Raw genomic sequence first — 21368 nt, forward strand, 5'->3', positions numbered from 1 at the left:
ATGTTCCCTTTAGGGATATCTGATTTGTGCCCATTAATTCTTTCCCGTAAGGACTGTCCAGTTTGTCCACTATGTATCACAGTGGGGCATTGCTGGCATTTGATGGCGTAGATCACATTCCTGGAAGTGCAGGTAAATGAGCCTCTGATTTGGTGGCTGATGTGGCCGGGTCCAGTGATGAATTCATTGGTATAGATATGTGGGCAGGATTGGCACCGCTGCCGATTGCAGGGCTGGGTTCCGGGATGTTTATGATGTGGTTGAGTAGCATGGTTACCGGGGAGAATTTGTTTCAGGTTATCTGTATGCGAGAATAGGCCTTTCCCCCATGGCCTTTGAGAGTGCGGGGTCATTTTCCAAGATAGGTTGTCGATTGTGGATAATGCGTTAGAGAGGTTTGAGTTGTGGACTGTAGGTAATGACAAGTGGAATTCTGTTATTTTCTCCTTTGGGTTTGTCTTGAAATAGTTCATGTCTGGGTACGTTTTTGTCTTTATCAATCTGTTTCTTCACTTCTCCAGGTGGATAGTTCAGTTTTAGGGATGCTCTATATAGATCCTGTAGGTGTTTGTCTCTCTGTGGGATCGGAGCAAATCCGGTTGTATCTTAGGGCTTGGCTGGATACAATAGATTGAGAAATGTGTCTGGGAGGGAAGCTGGAAGCATGAAGCTAAGTGTACCCATGCCTTTGTGATGGGTCCCAAACTTGCAAATGAAGTTAAATCCCAACGCTTCCCTGTGTATTTGGCTTGTAGAATTGGCCTGAAACAATTCAGTGACTTTCTGATCTGTTAATGAGTGCCCGGGCAGGTTAAAATGTTCTCCAACAAGTTTCTGTGTGTTGCATTTTCAGATATCTGATTTGTGACCATTAATTTTTTCCTGCAAAGCCTGTCCAGTTTGGCCAATCTACATGGCAGAGGGGCACTGCTGGCATTTTAGCAGCTGCCTTTTGGGGCAAAAAAGTTGAAAAGAGCAACCAGTCCACAGCCTGCAATTCTGTGTTTGGAGTCAGCTGGACGCAGGGATAAAGGGGGAACCAAGAAGAGTAATAGAGAACTTGAAGGCTCTAGGAGGAGCCCCAACTAGAATGGAGCAGCAGGAAGGACTATGGGGAAAACTCCACGGTCCTCACTCCCATACAGCCACCCCAGCCAGAACACTGGCTCATGCACGGCTTTCGGGGATCCTCTGCTTCTGCAAAAGCAGGCTCAGCACTCGCACCCGGATCTCCTTGATCTTCATGCCATAGACCAGGGGGTTCAGCGTGGGGGGCACCAGGAGATAGACGTTGGCCAGCAGGATGTGAACGTGGCGGGGGACGCTGCTGCCGAAGCGGTGGGTGTAGAAGGAGAAGAAGGACAGCGTATAGAAGATGGTGAAGACACAGATGTGGGCACCACAGGTGCTAAAGGCCTTGAGGCGGGCGTCCTTTGAAGAGATTCTGAGCACCGCCCGGAGGATCAGGACATAGGACACCATGATGAAGATGGCATCTAAGCCAGTGGTCAAGCAAGCACCCACTAAACCGTAGACGCTGTTGATGGTTATGTCAGCACAGGCCAGCTTGGCGACACCCATGTTATCACAGTAGGTGTGGGGGATCACATTGGTCCGGCAGTACGGTAACCTCTTGAGGAGAAAAACCGCCGGTGTCACTACACAAACACTTCGGGCAACCAGCCCCATGCTAATTTTCCCGATGGCCCAGGTGGTCAAGATGGCCGTGTACCTCAGGGGCTCACAGATGGCGATGTACCGATCGAAGGCCATGGCCAACAAGATGGCCGACTCTGAGAGGAAGAGACAGTGAACAAAGAATATCTGTGTGAGGCAGGCCTCAAAGGCGGTCTCCCCCGCGTCCCACCAGAATATGGCCAACATCTTGGGCATTATGACCAAGCAGAGGATAATGTCATTGAAGGCCAGCATGGCCAGGAAGAGGTACATGGGCTTATGGAGGCTCTCATCTCTCATTACGATCAGGATGGCGGTGCCGTTACCCAAGAGAGCCACTAAGAACATGGAGCAGAAGGGGATGGAGAACCAGACGTGCTCAGCTTCCAGACCCGGGATGCCAGTCAGCAGGAAGACCGAGGGGTTGGAGAGGGTGTAGTTGAAAGCTGACATAACCCAGTGCCGACCGCTTGGCTGATGCCACAAAAGACTAGAGGAACATGGAAATAAAAAACAACAGGGATGTGACTGAGCTTGTAGCTAAAAGTTATCTGGAACTTTTCACTTTTAAAAATAATGGCTTTTTGAGTGGGCCAAAGGATTTCATCCTCCTTGCTGGTTTGTCTAGATCAATGGTCTCCCGCCTTCTCATTCCATAGTACACCTTCAGCCTGATCCTGTCATGAAAAAACTCCCCCATCCTCCCATGCCCCGAGCCCCACCACAGCTTGGGTCTGTGGTTGCCCCATTCTGTGGCTCTTTGGGACAGCCTAGGTAGAGCATTTGTGCTACATGGGCTGGTGAGAAGCACAGCTCTGTGCATGGCAGCTCAACGCCTGCCTGGTCATATAAAGGTAGCACTCTAAACCACCGGCAGCCAAAGCAATTGGATTGCAGGGCCGGAATGAGATCTACCCCTGAGAATGGCTCCCAAGGACACCCCCTCGACTGGTTCCCTTGGAAATGAGATGGGCAAAGCCAGGGAAACCACTTCTCTGGGGACCAACCTGACCTCAGGAAGGGCTGGAATCTCCATCCCTAGAGGTTTTTAAGTTCCGGCTTGACCAAGCCCTGGCTGGGATGATGGAGTTGGGGTTGCTCCTGCTTTGGGCAGGGGGCTGGACTGGATGAGTCTCTTCCAGCCGTAGGATTCTATGACCTATGATCAGCAAGAGGCACTGATAAGCTCCAGGAGAGGCTGGACTGCTCTAGGCCTTCGCCCACAAACTTCTAGGTGTTCGCTCGATGCACCTGCGTGTGCCCTCCCCCCGCTCTCCGCACGGCCCCTTTTTCATTCTGCTATTTCACCTCTGAGAAACCAATCAACCTGCTCACGCTGCTTCCTCTGCTGGTGCGGCGTGCCGCGGCCGCGGCCCTTGGTTTGCCTGGTTGAGGTGGACAGAGGGCTGGGTTGGCGGGAAGCAGGAATTCTCCGTCACATGGAACACGAGCGCGGCGCAAGAGCTGCCGGAGCAGGGCATGGGTCAGTGGGACGAGGGCCTCACCTGCTGCTGCTGCTGCTCTGGCGAAGGGCAGAGCCAGGCGGTGACCTGCAAAGGAATTTGTTTTCATCCTGGGTTGGAAAGAAACAGACATTCCCCCCCCCCATTTTAAAGACCTCCCACCCCCAGGGGCTACGTCTACACTGGCCCCTTTTCCGGAAGGGGCATGTTAATTTAATCTATCGTAGTAGGGAAATCCGCGGGGGATTTAAATATCCCCCGCGGCATTTAAATAAAAATGTCCGCCGCTTTTTTCCGGCTTTTAGAAAAGCCGGAAAAGAGCGTCTACACTGGCCCCGATCCTCCGGAAAAAGCGCCCTTTTCCGGAGGCTCTTATTCCTACTTCGAAGTAGGAATAAGAGCCTCCGGAAAAGGGTGCTTTTTCCGGAGGATCGGGGCCAGTGTAGACGCTCTTTTCCGGCTTTTCTAAAAGCCGGAAAAAAGCGGCGGACATTTTTATTTAAATGCCGCGGGGGATATTTAAATCCCCCGCGGATTTCCCTACTACGATAGCTGAAATTAACATGCCCCTTCCGGAAAAGGGGCCAGTGTAGACGTAGCCAGGGAGTTTAAATAGCCAGTAGCCCAGAGGTCTGCTGTGTGGAGGATGCAGAGAAGGGGTCAGACGGAGTGAGCACTAGAGTATCCCACTTCATCCTCAGACATGCCTGAGCTACCGGCTCTCATTCTGCCCCAGGGGAGTGGGTGGAATCCCCATTCCTAGAGGTGTTTAAGTCCCGGCTTGACAAAGCCCTGGCTAGGCTGATAGAGTTGAGCTGGTCCTGCTGTGAGCAGGGGGCTGGACTCAGTGATTCCTGAGGTCTCTTCCCGCCCTGGGATTCTATGTTTCTATGATATTTGTCACCCTTGTCTTTACTTGAGATAAAGTCCTTCAAGTGAGGGCTGAGCTCTTCAGTGGCTGTGGTCTAAGAGCCTCTCCCTCCTCATTAGGATCCTTTGTTTTCAGGTCTCTTCATGTGTATCCTTGTAGGATGGGAAGGCAGTTTTCAAAAGCCAGCTAAAGACAATTCTACTTTGCACCCCCTCCCTTAAATAGAATTTCTTCCAGGTGGAAATCCTTTGTTCCATTCGTCCCCTCCCACTATCAGTTTAGGACTCAATAAGCATTTCAATTGGTTAACCCAACACAAAGGCAATTCCCCCTCTTTGGCTAGTCACATCTCCACACCAAATGGTGTCAATGCTCCACTTCCATCCTATTTTGATTAGCTTCATTATTACAAGCAACTTTTTCCACATATATGCTCCTGCCTCTGTAACATTCATTTTAATTCATCTGATGAAGTGGCTTTTACCCACGAAAGGTGATGCCCTAATCAATCAGTTAGTCTCTAAGGTGCCACAGGACCACCAGTAACTACTCTCTGGGAATGTTTCTCCAGCCAGCTAGATTAACAAAAGGTTGATCTAGACTCTCTGGAAGGGTGTGCTGGAAGAGCAGAAGAAGTGGGGTTGCTCAGGGATCTGTTTTGGGACCAGTTTTATTCAATATCTTCATCAACGAGTTGGATATTGGCATAGAGAGTATGTTTATTAAGCTTGCTAATGATACCAAACTGGGAGGGGTTCCAATTGCTTTGGAGGATAGGGTCATAATTTGAAATAATCTGGACACACTGGAGAAATGGTCTGAGGTCAATAGGATGAAGTTTAATAAGGACAAATGCAAAGTGCTCCCCTTAGGAAGGAAAAATCAGTTTCACACACACAAACTGGATACAATAGTTCCACCAGAATGGGAAGCGACTGTCTAGGAAGGAGTACGGCAGAAAGGGATCTAGGGATCATAGTGGACCATAAGCTAAATAGGAGTCAGCAGTGTGATTCTGTTGGAAAAAAAGCAAACATGATTCTGGGGGAAAAAAAGACAGGACTATGTAGCACTTTAAAGACTAACAAGATGGTTTATTAGGTGATGAGCTTTCGTGGGATCTGAGGAAGTGGGTCTGGCCCACGAAAGCTCGTCACCTAATACCTCACATCTTGTTAGTCTTTAAAGTGCTACATAGTCCTGTATTTTGTTTCAGCAAGACCAGAGTAACACGGCTGCATCTCTATTATGATTCTGGGAGGCATTAACAGGTGTGTTGTGAGCAAGACACGAGAGGCCATTCTTCCGCTCTACTCTGCGCTGGGTTAGGCCTTAGTTGGAGTATTGTGTCCAATTCTGGGTGCCACATTTCGAGAAAGATGTGGAGAAACTGGAGAGGGTCCTGTAGGGGACTACCCTGCCTTAACGATAAATGGTGATGTCAGGAATTGTTTTGAACAACAATGCAAATTAAACCTGGTACGCAAGACCACGTCAAAGACACAGGGCAAGCGGCCTTGTACTGGTACTTCTGTTTCTGATGAGCAAAACTGACAGATGCAGCCATGAAGCTGTCCAGTACACACATAGCAGCAACATCCTGAGCAGCATGTACCCCAAAGAGGGGCAGTGGGCATTTCACGCATCCTTCACAATATGGAATCAATTGGTAAATATTATTAGAGCGACCAAGTCTCATTTTGCTATAAATTGGGCTTAGTAAGAACAATCGATGGGAGAGAATGAGCCGAATTGACCCATAAGTCCTGTTCAATGTAACTAGAAGTATATAGGCCCTTCACACCAGTGACTCAGTGCATGGCGTTGCATTGCGTGGGAAGAAACAGAACCATGACCTCTTGCCTGGAACTGTAGGTAGCATACGGGTGAAGTGTAAGTGAACTAGGCTTTATTATTGTGTTATAGAAAATCTTCTATGCATTGCGTTTGCATTGCTTTGCACTGTATTAATTGCTTTAGAATTTATAGTATTTAAGATTTAATTGTATAGTAATTATTTTAAGGCTTGGAAAACTTAAACAATTGTATTGACAGCTTAAGGTATCTAAAAGGGTGTCATAAGGAGGAGGGAGAAAACTTGTTCATCGTGGCCTCTGGGGATAGAACAAGAAGCAATGGGCTTAAACTGCAGCAAGGGAGGTTTAGGTTGGACATTAGGAAAAAGTTCCTCACTGTCAGGGTGGTCAAACACTGGAATAAATTGCCCAGGGAGGTTGTGGAATCCCCATCTCTGGAGATATTTAAGTGTAGGTTGGATAAATGTCTATCAGGGATGGTCTAGACAGTATTTGGTCCTGCCATGAGGGCGGGGGGCTGGACTCGATGACCTCTCGAGGTCCCTTCCAGTCCTAGTATTCTATGATTCTATGATTCTAAAGCTTGCAATAAATAAGGAAGTGGTTAAGTAGCCTTGGCACATCCTGGTTTCCCTTGGATATAAAATAAATTGAACCACAGAACAGGTCCAGAGAAGAGCAACAAGAATGACGAAAGGTCTAGAGAACGTGAGCTATGAGGCAAGGCTGAAAGCATTGGGCTTGTTTAGTTTGGAAAAGAGAAGACTGAGAGCGGGCATGATAGCAGTTTTCAGGTATCTAAAAAGGTGTCACGGGGAGGAGGGGGGAAATTGTTTTCCTTGGCCTCTGAGGATAGAGCAAGAAGCAATGGGCTTAAACTGTAGCAAGGAAGGTTTAGGTTGGACATTAGGAAAAATGTCCTCACTGTCAGGGTGGTGAAACATTGGAATAAATTGTCTAGGGAGGTTGTGGAATCTCCATCACCGGAGATGTTCAAGAGCCGGTTTGATAGACATCTATCAGGGATGATCTAGATGGTGCTTGGTCATGCCAGAGGACAGGGGACTGGAATCGATGACCTCTCGAGGTCCCTTCCTGGTCGAGAATTCTCTGATTCTCTGATTCTCTTTTCCCAGTTTTTGAGAGGGTCATGTGAGAAACGACAGTCGCCCCTGTGCACAGGGCTTGTTACCGTATCAAAGAAAGCCATCAGCTTGCGTGCTCATGATTTCTCAATGAAAAACTCTCACAGTTGTTTACACCTTATAATGGCCTTTGCAAACTGATGGCTTAATTATTGCTCTAGTATCTGCAGATACTGATATTAAGCTGGCTGTTCTGTAATTCCCTGGGTCGCTCTTATTCCCCCCTTTTTATAATTGGAAACTCTCTTTGCCCCTTTCCCTCTCTCTGCGCTCGAGTTCTCAGCGTCCGTGCCTAAGGGCTCAGAGGTCGCTTCAGGCAGCTGCTGGAGTATTGCTGGGTGAATTGCCGCAGGTCCTGCTGCCTTGGAGAGATCCGAGTCATTCTCCACTTCTATGGTAGGCACCTGTCAACAATGGACCCAGGGTGTCTTTTCCGTAAGGAGCAGCAAAGGGACCATGCGCTGCAAACCCTGTGAAATCTCTCCCCTGCCCCCGAGCCGTGAGCCGCTCTGAGCAGGGTCCCCGGCCGGCCGCAGACTCACCCACCGCACTGTGCTCTCTGCCCTGGGAGCAGATGCCCTGAACGGGGCTGACCGGGCCTGCGGATGAGAATCCCTTTGCACGGTGGGAACTTGCCGGCTCGGACACAGCCTGTGTGACGGGCGCTGCAGGGCAGAGCGGAGAGGGAGCTGAACAGAGAGAGGCAGCCGGGTGCAGGTATATATACGCCGCACCGTGTCCTGCCATCCCCCTCCGCATTCCCCGCTGGGACTCCCCAGCCTCGGAGCAGCTGGCAGGGCAGACAGCCTCTGGCAGGCCCCTGGGAGCAAAGGCTTTGTCTGAGCCGGTGCCTCCGAGCTGGGCCTGCCGGCCAGAGGCCTCAGGAGCGCGGCTCTCGGTCTCCGTGCCCAAGCGCCCCGGGTAAATCCAAGGGAAGGAGGGTGCTGGGAAGCACTGGGCAGCCGTCTGGCAGATCCCAGCAGCCCTGCAGGGCCTGGCCTGTTGGCAGGGATTGGTCCCAGCAGCGCCTGGGGGCAGGGGTCAGCAGGGGAGGATCTGACAGGGTGAGGCCAGATGTTCAGAGCTCTGGACCCTGCTGCGTGCCAGGGGTTCCCTTGCACCTTCCCTGGCCCGTCACACGGCTCCCTGCACCCCCCAAGGATCCACTGGTCTTTTCTGAAAGGGCAGAGGCAGGAGCACTGGGTCCCACCCCACTACTAAGCGGGGCAGTGAGCCTGTCCGTGATGGACCCCCTTTGGCTGCGGCGCCGTGACCTATCATGGGTGCTCAGCTGGGCCCGAGCCAGGTAGCACTGCAAGGATGGAGGGGCGGGGTCCCCAAGGCAAACTCACAGGGGATCCCCATCAGGGGGATCCTCCGTCTCCCTGATAGGGGTTCCCCAAATCACAGATCCAGCCCCCTCCCCACATACACACAGAGGGGCAGGTGCCCACAGTGGCTGGCTGAGAGACTACTACACTGAGCGACATGCACAACCCAGAGCTGCCCGTTCCACCGGCCACAGGCCGAGCTGCAGGCTCACGGCCAGGCCAGCCGGGCCCCAGCATAGATGGACAGGTGGCCCCGGGACCGGGCGGAAGAGAGGCACAGCTGGGCCTGGCTGCCGGGAAGGCAGCGCTGCTGAGCGGGGAACCATCAGAGGAGGGGAACGAAGCAGGATGGGGCCCCAAAGTCAGGCCGGGCTGCCTACGGGGAGAGCGAGGAGATGCAGGACCCAGGCTCAGAGCCAGCCGCGTGCACCTGGGGCAGGGCCCAGCCAATGCAGGGCAGAGGGAGACTCCTCAAGGGTGGCCAGGGGTTTCGTCACGCTTTACCCTGGGCAACGAGCCTGCCGCCCCAGCACGGGGAACCACCTCCATACTGCTGCCTACAGGACAGGGTGTAGCCACCAGGCCTCCACTGCCGGCTCTTACTGCATGAGCGGGTGGCGAACCCTCTCCTGTCCCAGCCCTTGCCGTCCACCCTGCGTCGGCACAGCCAGGCAGCCCTTCCCCTCTTCCTGCAAGGGAAGCAGCGACATTGCGCTTTCCAGAGGGGGAAACTGAGGCACGGGGGCTGAACGCATCCTGCGCAGCGGCCCATGCGCCTCTGGGCCCATTAGTTCAGAGACGGCACCTCTGGGCCCGGCACTGCTGAGTTCATGCCCCAGGCACCTCTGGACGTGCAGCGCCAGGTACCAATGTAAAACGCTGCTTGGACCCCAGCGCCTCGCTCCTTAGCAGTGAAATCCTGACAGCTCCGCTAGTGACTCGCAGCACACATCCCCGGCCTGCGCGCAGGGCGCTCTGCCAGGCTGCCTCCGTATTGGGAGCCCAGCTCACCGGCTCCTCGTCTTCGAATGCCGGGGCTACACGCAGCCTGGGCCCCATGGCCGCCCAACGGGGTGACAAGCAGGGGGCTGCTGAGAGCCAGGGGGGGGGGGCTGGCAGGAGTGGGAGGCGGGGGCTGATCTCTGGCTGCTGCTGCTCTTTGGAAACCGCTGGATCGAATCTTGTCCCGTCCGCTGCTGCCTCCTGCTGGTGGCTGGGGATCAGGGTCTTTCATCCCCTTGTTTTACCAGAGGAAAGGAGAACGGGGAGGCCCAGGCTCGGCTTTGCAAAGGCCGTTGGGCTTTGCCGTGCACAGCGTTGCAGGGCCTAACAGATTTAGGAGCCCAAATCGCAGGGGCAGTCGATGGCTTTTAGGCCCTTAGTGCCTCAGTCACCGTGGCTCCTAACTCCGTCAGGCCTTGCAGTGCTGAGCACAACCGCTCCGAAACGCCTTTGCCAAAGCGGGAACTTGACACGCGGGGGGTGAATCCGGAGCGACTCCCCCGGGCCCATGGGGTCAGAGCCCCTCGGTGCCCAGCTGAGAGCAGGACAGACGCTCGGCGGGAGTCCCAGGCCGGAGCACGACCGTCGGCCCGGCGCCGAGGCCAGCAGAGCTGTGGCCATTCACACCAGCTACGGCCTGGGCCCGGCTGTCGCTATAGGAACGGTTTGGCCCACAGGCTGTCACAGAGGGCTGGTCCTGCCGCACGGGGGGCACTAGGAGTTTTGCCCCCGTTTCCGGGCTCACAGCGAGGGCAGCCGGTCGTAGAATCCTAGAATCCCAGGGCGGGCAGAGACCTCAGGGGTCATCACGTCCAGCCCCTGCCCAAAGCAGGACCAACCCAACCCCATCATGCCAGCCTGGGCTTGGTCAAGCTGGGACTGAAACACCTCTAGGGATGGAGACTCCGCTACTTCCCTAGGGAACCCAGCCCAGCGCTTCCCACCCTCCTAGGGAAATAGTTTTTCCTAGTATCCAACCTGGACCTCTCCCACCATAACTTGAGCCCATTGCTCCTTGTTCTGCATCTGTCACTACTGAGAACAGCCTCTCGCCAGCCTCTTTGGAACCTCCCTTCAGGGAGTTGCAGGCTGCTCTCAAATCCCCCCTCACTCTGCTCTTCTGCAGACTGAACAAACCCAAATCCCTCAGCCTCTCCTCGTAGGCCATGTGCTCCAGCCCCCTCAGCATTTTGGTCGCCCTCCACTGGACCCTCTCCAATGCCTCCACGTCCTTTTTGTAGTGGGGGGCCCAGAACTGGACACAATACTGCAGATGGTGGTGGATGCTCCTGTGCTCCTTATCTTGGGAGGGCAGCCTTTTTGGAGGCGAAGGAGCCGCTGGCTTCTCTCCGTCCAGGCCCTCAGCCACCCTCCCCAGGGCTAATTTCCCCCTGTCCCCCGACTTGTTGAATCCTAGGCTGGCAGAGACCTCAGGAGTCACCGAGTCCAGCCCCTGCCCAAAGCAGGACCAGTCCAACTCAATCAACCCAGCCAGGCAAGCCCCTTTCATGGCCTTTCCCACCGGTGCAGCGAGAGTGCACATGGCCACCGGGCTGACTGGGCAGTGATACCCACTTGGCACAAGGGAAAACGGTCCCCATTGGGCTCGGCAGCGTTGAATGGGACCCACCGGCCTGCCTCTGCCCTGCACTCCCCGGACCCTCCCCGCTATAGCACCAGGGCCCCTCCCCTCATACTCCTCTCCCCCCCTTCTACATGGGCCCTGTGCCACAAGGGAAGTTAAAATGCCTTTACACGAGTACCTGTGTAATTGCTGGAAAAGGTGGCACCAGGAGCGACGTGTAAGTCTTCGGGCAACCGATAGGCTCATGTTTATGGGTTAGCCATGTGAACGGCTCACTCCTACATTCCTATGCTCAACACCGGCCCAGCCTGCCTTGCAAACCCCTCAAGAGCTCATCCCAGGGGAGCTCTCCGGCCAGCGCTTTATCTCCCAGCCGTGAGAGAGAGGAACCGGATAACCCCGGGCCACCGGTATGTGTGTGTATCTGGTTTCCACCACTCTGTGCTTTGGAGTTTGAAGGCGATTCTGGAATTGGGATAGACTGTGTCTCTGTGGACAGCAAATCCCTCTGACCAGCCAAAATACCCACCCTCTGGATCAGGCCCAAACCCTGGCTCTCCACACCAAGGCCTCTGTCCAGAAATAGTGGAACCCATGTATCCACCCTTTGGACCAGCTCCTGACTGAGCATCAAAAAAAGACTCTTGGCTCTCGGTGGTCACTTCTGGGCCTGCGTTTGTGCATCAGACAGCGGCAAATGCACCATTTTCGATGCACTTATGATGTCAGCAGAGCTCTCCCTGACATCTAGCGGTGAGCTGTGGAAGAGATCTTCAGGAGCGTCTCTCGCTTGCACGGGCACGCGCACCCTGCCTAGGGACTCAGCATGATGGGACTGCTTCCCCAGATGATCACTGTTCCTGCAATGAGGTGTAGCTAAGGACTTAGTTCGGATTAACTTCTGACTGCCGCGTGTAGCCGCGAGCCGTCTGTTCGAGCAAAGGGGATTTAAAAATGGCACCCGCCCGGGAACATGCAAATGAATCCCAGGATATTTAAATCCCGGGCTTCATTTGCAAGTTCGAATGCCTACATTAGCCACCCTAGTTTGAACTGGGGGCTAGTGTAGACAGACCCTAGGTGTCTCTGATGCAAGAAGACTGCCTGGTATGGCCCAGTAAGGAGGCTCTTCTGTTAACAGCTGAAATCCCCGGGTGCTGGGGTGAGCCTTGGTGCATGGCCAGCAGAGTGGTTGATGGAGAGGCCCAGCAGGCCGGGTGGCTGGTGAAGAGTCGTGGGCTGGTGGTCTGTAGGGTGGCTGGTGGAGAGAAGCAGCCAACGGGAGGAGAGGGGGCTGGTAGAGAGAGCTACAGCAGAGCCCTGCAGAGAGGGTGGCCAGTGACTGCCCACCCAGCAGGGCATGTAAGGTGCTCCCTTATCTCCCCGCCATCCATGGCGTAGTGCGGGTACCTTGCTGGGCTTGGCTCTGGGTGACCCCCACTGGTTACTGTCTGGACCACGGCCCAGCAGGGTAGCTGATGGGACAGGGAGGTACCTGTCCGACCGGATACCCCCCAGGGAGAGGAACAAAGGAAGGTGAAATGCCGCCCTTGCTGGAGGCAGGACTGGAAGGGACGGGTTTTAGTTGCTGTCTGGGAAGCAGGGGAGAAGGAGCTGGGGGGGAGGCTGGGATTGGAGGGCCCAGCCACCCCCCATCTCAAGGGGGGCTGAGGCCTCCTAGCCCCAGTTCCTGTAACCAGCTGACATCTGTGCTGTGCTGTATCCTGGAGAAGCAATAAACCACCTCTATTCTACTGGCTGGTGGAGTCTGGTCATGCCACTATGGGGGTGCAGGAGGCGGGGAACCCAACGCGCCACCACAAGTGGAGGAGGAGGCTGGGAACCATTGCTAAGAGGCTCCCTGGAGTTGGTGGAAAATGTCTGGAGAAGGTTTCAAAGCACCAGATGTCAATGATGTAAGGGGGGGGGTGTCGTTCCAAACTCCCGTCTGCTCTCCTCTGTGGGAAACTCCGGCCCCAGCCCTCATCCTTACCCCCCATCTCCTGCCCCCAGTCTCATTCCTTCCTCTGCTCACAGCCTCCTGCCCCCAGTGTGCCCCCAGCTCTCATCCTCCTCCATCCCCACCCACCCCTGGTATTCCCTCCCCTCCTAGAGTCACTGCCCATCCGTCCCTGCCTCCCGCCATCCCTGGGCCTCTCCACCTCCTGTTCACCACCACCCAGTGTCCTCCTGCCTCCCTGCCCCACACATCCCCCTCCTCAGCCTCCTCCTGCCTCCCTGCCCCACACATCCCCCTCCTCAGCCTCCTCCTGCCTCCCTGCCCCACACATCCCCCTCCTCAGCCTCCTCCTGCCTCCCTGCCCCACACATCCCCCTCCCCAGCCTCCTCCTGCCTCCCTGCCCCACACATCCCCCTCCTCAGCCTCCTCCTGCCTCCCTGCCCCACACATCCCCCTCCTCAGCCTTCTCCTGCCTCCCTGCCCCACACATCCCCCTCCCCAGCCTCCTCCTGCCTCCCTGCCCCACACATCCCCCTCCTCAGCCTCCTCCTGCCTCCCTGCCCCACACATCCCCCTCCTCAGCCTCCTCCTGCCTCCCTGCCTCACACATCCCCCTCATCAGCCTCCTCCTGCCTCCCTGCCCCACACATCCCCCTCCTCAGCCTCCTCCTGCCTCCCTGCCTCACACGTCCCCCTCCTCAGCCTCTTCCTGCCTCCCTGCCCCACACATCCCCCTCCTCAGCCTCCTCCTGCCTCCCTGCCCCACACATCCCCTTCCTCAGCCTCCTCCTGCCTCCCTGCCCCACACATCCCCCTCCTCAGCCTCCTCCTGCCTCCGTGCCCCACACATCCCCTTCCTCAGCCTCCTCCTGCCTCCCTGCCCCACACATCCCCCTCCTCAGCCTCCTCCTGCCTCCCTGCCTCACACATCCCCCTCCTCAGCCTCTTCCTGCCTCCCTGCCTCACACATCGCCCTCCCCAGCCTCCTCCTGCCTCCCTGCCCCACATATCCCCCTCCCCAGCCTCCTCCTGCTCTCCCATTCCCTAAGCACCACATGCCCCTCCTCAGCCTCCTCCTGCATCCCTGCCCACACATCTGCCTCCCCAGCCTCCTGCTTCCTCTCTGTCCCACACATCCACCTCCTCCTGCCTCCCTGCCTCACACATCCCCCTCCCCAGCCTCCTCCTGCCTCCCTGCCCCACACATCTGCCTCCCCAGTCGCCTCCCCCTCCCACTCCCTATGCACCAATGCCCCTCCTCAGCCTCCTCCTGCCTCCATGACTCACACATGCCCCTCCTCAGCCTCCTGCTTCCTCTCTGTCCCACACATCCACCTCCTTCTGCCTCGTTGCCCCACACATCCCCCTCCTCAGCCTCCTCCTGCCTCCCTGCCCACACATCTGCCTCCTCAGCCTCCTGCTTCCTCTCTGCCCCACACATCCACTGCCTCCTGCCTCCCTGCCCCACACATCCCCCTCCTCAGCCTCCTACTGCCTTCCTGCCCCACACATCCCCCTCCTCAGCCTCCTCCTGCCTCCCTGCCCTGCAGCCTCATTCCAGCCAAAACCCCCGGTGCCCACATCCCCTTGCCCCTCAGCTCCCCACTGGCAGACCCCCCCCAGCCCCTCCTCCTTAGCCCCTCCAGGAATCCCACCGGCCAGGATGGGTGGACAGGGCAGGCACTGAGGCATGCGGGTGTCAGGCCTGGACAGAGTCACACGTCTCCGAGTCTCAAGTCCTGGCTGTCACACGGGTGCCATCGTCCCCCTTCTTGCCAGGCCCAGTCTCATCCCTTTGGGTGGCTCCCGTTGGGAGGGAGACGGTTTCTCCGGAGTGCCGGGCAGGCTGGTTCACTGTCTGCTATTTTGGTCCGAATGGGGGAGCGGACCAAGAGTTTCCTTTGCCCCCAGGGCTCCATGAGGAATGAGACTCGTGGCGCACACCAGTGGTGCGTGGCGGCTGTGGGAAGGAGGGTGCAGCGACCACCCTCACGCACTCAGGGGGCCTCACGTAAAAGACCCTGCTCACCCGCGTGCGGATCTGCTTGGTTCTCATGCCGTACACGATGGGGTTGAGCATGGGCGGCAGGAGCAGGTAGAGGTTGGCCAGCAGGATGTGAACAGCTTGGGGGACGCTCTGGCCGAAGCGGTGAGCCAGGAAAGAGAAGAGCCCGGGGACGTAGAACAGGAGGATGACGCAGACGTGGGAGGTGCAGGTGCTGAGGGCCTTGATCCGGGCCTGGGCTGAGGGGAGGCGGAAAACAGCCCGGAGGATCATGACGTAGGAGAGCACAATGCACACGACATCCAGGCCCCCCACAAGCAAGGCCACCATCAGGCCGTACGCCGCATTGAGCGTGGTGTCTGCACAGGCCAGCTTCAGCACGGCCATGTGCTCGCAGTAGGAGTGGGGGATGAGGCGGGCCTGGCAGAAGGGCAGCCTCCTGAGGAGCAAGGGGAGGGGGGCGATCACAACCAGGCCTCTGACCGAGACCAGCAGCGCCATCTTGGCCACCGTCGTGATTTTCAAGATGGCCGTGTAGCGGAGGGGGTGGCAGATGGCCACGTAGCGGTCCAACGCCATGGCAACCAGGATGTCCGACTCCACCAGCGAGGAGGAATGGATGAAGAACATCTGGGCGAGGCAGGCGTGGAACCCGATCTCCCCGGAGCCCAGCCAGAAGATGCCCAGCATGTTGGGCACGGTGGACGTGCAGAGGACCAGGTCGGTGACGGCCAGCATGGCCAGGAAGAGGTACATGGGCTCATGCAGGCTGGGGTCTGCCCTTATCACAAAGAGGACCACGCAGTTCCCCAGCAGGGCCACGATGTACATGCAGCACAGCGGGATGGCGACCCAGTGCTGCGTGGCCTCCAGGCCCGGGATGCCGACCAGCAGGAACGAGGTGGGCCGCAGGCTGCCGTTGACAGACGCCATGATGAGCTGCGGGACACATCCCACTGGGGCAGAACAGCTCCGGAGGCCTGCGAACGATTAGCAGAGTGTGCGAGGGCTTGTGCATGCAGAGAAGGGCTAACCGTCTGGCTGGGTGTGTGCTAGGCTCGTTGTATGGCTGCTCTCTGTGTCACTAGTTGGTGTATCCCGGAGTGTGGGTCGGCTTTTTCCCCTCACCCCAATTCTAAGAGGAAGCCTGACAAGGCACTGGAGGATGCAATAAGTAAAGCGTTGAAGGATGGTATAATAGATACCAATCCACATGGCTTTATGGGAAATAGGACATAAGAACATGAGACCGGCCATATTGGGTCAGACCAATGGTCCATCCAGCGCAGGATCCTGTCTGTCAACAACTTCCTCTGGCAAGGAGTTCCACAGGTCGACTGTGCGCTGTGTGAAGCAAAACTTCCGTTGGTTTGTTTTAAACCTGCTGCCTATTAATTTCATTTGGTGTCTCCTCGTCCTTATGTACAGGAACAAGTAAATAGCTTTTCCTCATTCACTTCCTTCATATGTGTCGTGATTTTATAGACCTCTATCGTATCCCTTCTTTGTCTCCTCTTTTCTAAGATGAAAATTCCCAGTCTTGTTACTCTCTCTTCATATGGCAGCCATTCCAAACCCCTCATCATTTTCCTTGCCCTTTTCCAATGCCAATATATCTTTATTGAGCTGAAGTGACCACCTCTATTCTCAGTACTCAAGCTGTGAGCGTGCCATGGATTGATATAGAGGCAATAAGATATTCTCTATCTTATTCTCTATCCCTTTTTTAAACCCCATCCATCTGAAGAAGTGGGCTGTGCCCACGAAAGCTCATGACCCCATCCACATGTTTTGTTAGTCTTTAAAGTGCTACCAGAGCATTTGCTGTTTTGATGTTTCTCCTCCCGTTCTGTTCGCTTATTTGACTGCCGCTGCGCCCCGAGTGGATGTGTTCAGAGAACTGTCCACACTGTCTCCAAGATCTCTCTCAAGTGCCAATAACTAAATTTGTTCCTGTCATTGTGTATGTGTCATTGGGATTATTTTGTCCAATGTGCATTGCTTTGCATTTATGAAGATTAATTTTCATTTGTTGCCCAGTCACCCTAGTTTGGTGAGATCCTTTTGAAGCACTTCACAGTCCGCTTTGGACTTATTTATTTTGAGTAATTTAGTGTCATCTGCAAATTTTGCCACCTCCCTGTTGATGCCTTTCTCTAGATCAATACATCTGGGCTGTGTCTAGACTGGCCAGTTTTTCCGGAAAATCAGCCGCTTTTCCGGAAAACCTTGCCAGCTGTCTACACTGGCCGTTTGAAATTCCGCAAAAGCACTGACTCCCTACTGTAAGAAATGAGGCCTTTTTGCGGAAATACTATGTTGCTCCCGTTCGGGCAAAAGTCTTTGCACAAAACTTTTGCACAAAAGGGCCAGTGTAGACAGCTGAGATTTGTTTTCCGCAAAAAAGCCCCGATCGCGAAAATGGCGATCGGGGCTTTTTTGCGGAAAAGCGCGTCTAGATTGGCCACGGACGCTTTTCCGTAAAAAGTGCTTTTGTGGAGAAGCATCTGTGCCAATCTAGACGCACTTTTCCGCAAATGCTTTTAACGGAAAACTTTTCCGTTAAAAGCATTTTCGGAAAATCATGCCAGTCTACACGCAGCCCTGTTGAATAGGATTGGTCCCAGCATGGACCCTTGGGGGACCCCGCTCGTTACCTCTCTCCATTCTGAAAACTGGCCATCCATGAGAGGACCTTCCTTCGTATCCCACGACAACGTACTTTACTTGTCCCCATGGTTGTTGATCATCTCATCACTTCTTCTCTCCAGGTGAAGGAGTCTGGCCTGAGCCAGTCTGGGGACAGCTGCCTGGCCCCACCAGCCTTCGGCCACTTACACACTCTTCTCTAGGACAGTCCGGCCCTGGCTGTGCCCGGCCGAGTAACACAGGCAGCTCCGGCCCTCTGACTCGGTCCCCTGTGGTAGCCAACCCCTGACCCTGGCCCTTCCCAGGCATCCTGGCTCCTCAGCCCGAGCAGGGAAGGGGATCTTGGGGCAGTTCTGGCAGTCTGGGGTTCGTTTTCCCTCTGGTGTCCTGCAGGGCTAAGCGCCCCCCCCCCCCCCCCCGACCAGCTCTGCGGCTGAACGCCGCCCTAAGCCCAGACCTGCCGGCTGACGGGCCCAAGAGCTGGAGAATAGATGGGAACGGGCGAATCCCCCAATTCACAGCCAGTTGTGCCAGAGGAGTCTGGCCTCTCTCTGCCAGCGGGGAGAGGGGAGAGGGCACCGTGTCGTCCTTACAGCCCTGCTGGGCCCCTCCCGAGCTGCGCTCGCCCGGCCTGACAGGTCTGGCCACGCAGGCCCCAGGAATTCGCTCTGCCTGTGCCCTGTCCCGCCCGGCCTTCCCCTGCAGGGCCGCAGGGCTGCCCCCGGCCGGGGAGAGCTGATGGGCTGGTGGGTGGGGGGTGTCTCTGAATCGCGCTGCACCAGCCCCACTCAGGGACAGGCGTGGATCCGGACACATGCCTGAGTCAGGCTCTGTGAGGCAGGAGGGCTGTAGCGTTTGCACTGTTCTTGGGGCACCGCTCCCTCCCGCCCCGGGAATGCTCCCTGCCCTGGGAGGGTGAGCAACGCGGACCTGGCTCCATATTCCCCAGTACACACACACACACACACACACACACACACACACGTGCATACACAATACACACACACTCCTTGAACACAGAGACACATGTGCATGTGCACACACAGTACACAAACACGCGCACACACTGCACATACACAAACACACTAGCGTGCACGCACACGCCACAGACAACAGAGCATGCACTCGCCGGCACACAGTCTGTGCACATTCACACAAGCATGCACAGCAAGCACAATCTGAATGTGTGCACACGCACCCATGCACCTGCACACACACTACAGAGACACACACACAGCATGTTCACACACACACACACACACAAGCACACAGCCCAGGAGGGTGGCAGGTGGCTGGTGGAAGCTGTCAGAGTGTTATCTCACCTGCATGGGCTGGATTTGGAAACAAAGGCTCTTTCTAAACCCTACCGACACTTCCCAGGGCTGTGCAAGACCCGTCTGTGTCCGGGGTCTTGTCTCACCGCTCAGGAAGACGGGTGAGAACACCCCCTACCTGTGGGTGATCCTGCCAAGTCCCCGCTAGCTCCTCAGAGCACCGCTGTGACTCACACGGCTCCGCGCATGGGTCAGGAACAGCCCTGCCTTCTTGGCTTGGTACAGTGGGGCCGGCTATAAATCAACAGCCCCAAATCCCGGCAGAGTCTCCACATGGCTGGCAGGCCCTTGGGACTCCAGTGTTTACTGAAAGCAAAATGCCTCTCTGCAGACTAACGGGCTAAGGAGAAATTAACCCTCTTGTTCTCCTCAGGGGCTGGGAATTCCTCTGCTGGGAGACCTGGTAGCAGGCCCTCCGCTCACCCCGTCCTCTGCAGGATCCCTAAAAGCCCTCTGAGGAAAGGGAACAGTGACTCAGGGAAAGAACAGAACATCTTCAGATCCTGTCAGACCATGTGCCCCCAAGAGTACCACAGGAGTTGGCCAAGACACCCCCTGAGCTATTTTAGACAACTCTTGGGCACTGTGGGACTGGAAAAGAGCCCCGTGCTGTGCCAGTGTTTGAGAGAGGTACACGAGATGCACAGATAACGGTACCACGCACCAGCCGCTGTAGTTTGAGCAGATGACCCAAGCACTGTGGAGAAGCTCATTACAGCTTGAACCTCACTAATCCAGCACTCTCAGGGTATGTCTAGACTGCATCCCTCTGTCGGCAGAGGGATGCAGATTAGGCAGGTTGACATTGCAAATGAGGCAGGGATTTAAATATTCCATGCCTAATTTGCATAAAAATGGCCACCGCGTTTTGCCGACTCAGCACTTTGTCTAGAAAGCGGCCGTCTAGAGGGGGATCTGTGGAGAAAGAAAGCCTTTTCGACAGATCCTGTAAACCTCCTTGCAGGTGGCATAAGGGATCTGTCGAAAAGGCTTTCTTTCTCGACAGATCCCCCTCTAGACGGCCGCTTTTTGCTGACAAAGTGCTGAGTCGGCAAAATGCGGTGGCCATTTTTATGCAAATTAGGCACGGGATATTTAAATCCCTGCCTCATTTGCAATGTCGACCTGCCTAATCTGCATCCCTCTGTCGGCAGAGGGATGCGGTCTGGACATACCCTCTGGGCTGGCAGCATCCACGGTCCAGCATGACTTCAGTGAGCTGGATGTCCACTTGTCGTGTGTGGCCAAGTTTCCCACGGTACCATGAAGTTTTTTCTAACCACCAGTCCTGGCGTTCAATGTTCTGTGCTGTTATTTAGCTCTAATTTACCCCTAAATATATTCTAAGATCCCAGTAAGCAGTGGAAGTACAGAAAGGGGGAGAGGTAGACACGTTGGAGGGCAGGGAGAGGGTCCAGAGTGATCTAGACAAATTGGAGGATTGGGCCAAAAGAAATCTGATGAGGTTCAACAAAGACAAGTGTAGAGTCCTGCACTAGGGACGGAAGAATCCCAAGCATTGTTACAGGCTGGGGACTGACTGGCTAAGAAGTAGTTCTGCAGAAAAGGACCTGGGGATGCCAGTGGATGAGAAGCTGGATATGAGTCAACAGTGTGTCCTTGTAGCCAAGAAGGCTAATGGCATATTGGGGTGTATTAGGAGGAGCATTGCCAGCAGATCCAGAGACGTGATTATTCCCCTTTATTCGGCTCTGGTGAGGCCACATCTGGAGAATTGTATCCAGTTCTGGGCCCCCCATTACAGAAAGGATGTGGACGCATTGGAGATGGTCCAGCAGAGGGTGACCAAAATGATTAGGGGGCTGGAGCATATGACTTATGAGGAGAGGCTGAGGGATTTGGGCTTGTTTGGTCTGCAGAAGAGAAGAGTGAGGGGGGATTTGAGAGCAGCCTACAACATGTTGAAGGGGGGTTCCAAAGAGGCTGGAGAGAGGCTGTTCTCAGTGGTGGCAGGTGGCAGAACAAGGAGCAAGGAACAAGAACAAGGAAAAGTTTTCCGTTAAAAGCATTTTCGGAAAGCGTGTCTAGATTGGCAGGACTCTTTTCCGCAAAAGCACTTTTTGCAGAAAAGCGTCCATGGCCAACCTAGACGCACTTTTCCGCAAGAAAGCCCGAATCGCAATTTTCGCGATCGGGGCTTTTTTGCCGAAAATAAAACTCTGCTGTCTTCACTGGGCCTTTTGCACAAAAGTTTTTCGGAAAAAGACTTTTGCCCGAATGGGAGCTGCATAGTATTTCCGCAAAAGCACTGACAATCTTACATGAAATCGTCAGTGCTTTTGCGGAAATTCAAGCAGCCAGTGTAGACAGCTGGCAAGTTTTTCCGGAAAAGTCTAGACACAGCCAGAATGATTTGAACCCAGACAAGTCTACCATTCCTTCAAGGTATGTGGGGCATGGAAGAGGACTGAACCAAGAGAAGATAAAGAGTAAAGAAAGGGAAAAAGTGAATCTAGTTGTGATCAGGGTAATTTTCTTTATTTTGTGGTGTGGTTTGAATTGCTTCC

General features: G+C 55.1%; 2 protein-coding genes across 2 annotated transcripts; both read right to left on the bottom strand.

Annotated features, from left to right (window-relative positions):
• Positions 1–1167: 1167 nt before the first annotated feature.
• On the bottom strand, positions 1168–2130 carry LOC102454828 (olfactory receptor 52B2-like). The gene has a single exon (XM_006130985.3). The coding sequence runs from the start codon at positions 2128–2130 to the stop codon at positions 1168–1170; it is 963 nt and encodes a 320-aa protein (XP_006131047.3).
• A 12583-nt stretch (positions 2131–14713) lies between these two features.
• On the bottom strand, positions 14714–15790 carry LOC102454566 (olfactory receptor 52R1-like). The gene has a single exon (XM_075934737.1). The coding sequence runs from the start codon at positions 15788–15790 to the stop codon at positions 14714–14716; it is 1077 nt and encodes a 358-aa protein (XP_075790852.1).
• Positions 15791–21368: the final 5578 nt, after the last annotated feature.

Source organism: Pelodiscus sinensis, chromosome 1, assembly GCF_049634645.1.
Source record: "Pelodiscus sinensis isolate JC-2024 chromosome 1, ASM4963464v1, whole genome shotgun sequence".
Taxonomy (NCBI): domain Eukaryota; kingdom Metazoa; phylum Chordata; order Testudines; family Trionychidae; genus Pelodiscus; species Pelodiscus sinensis.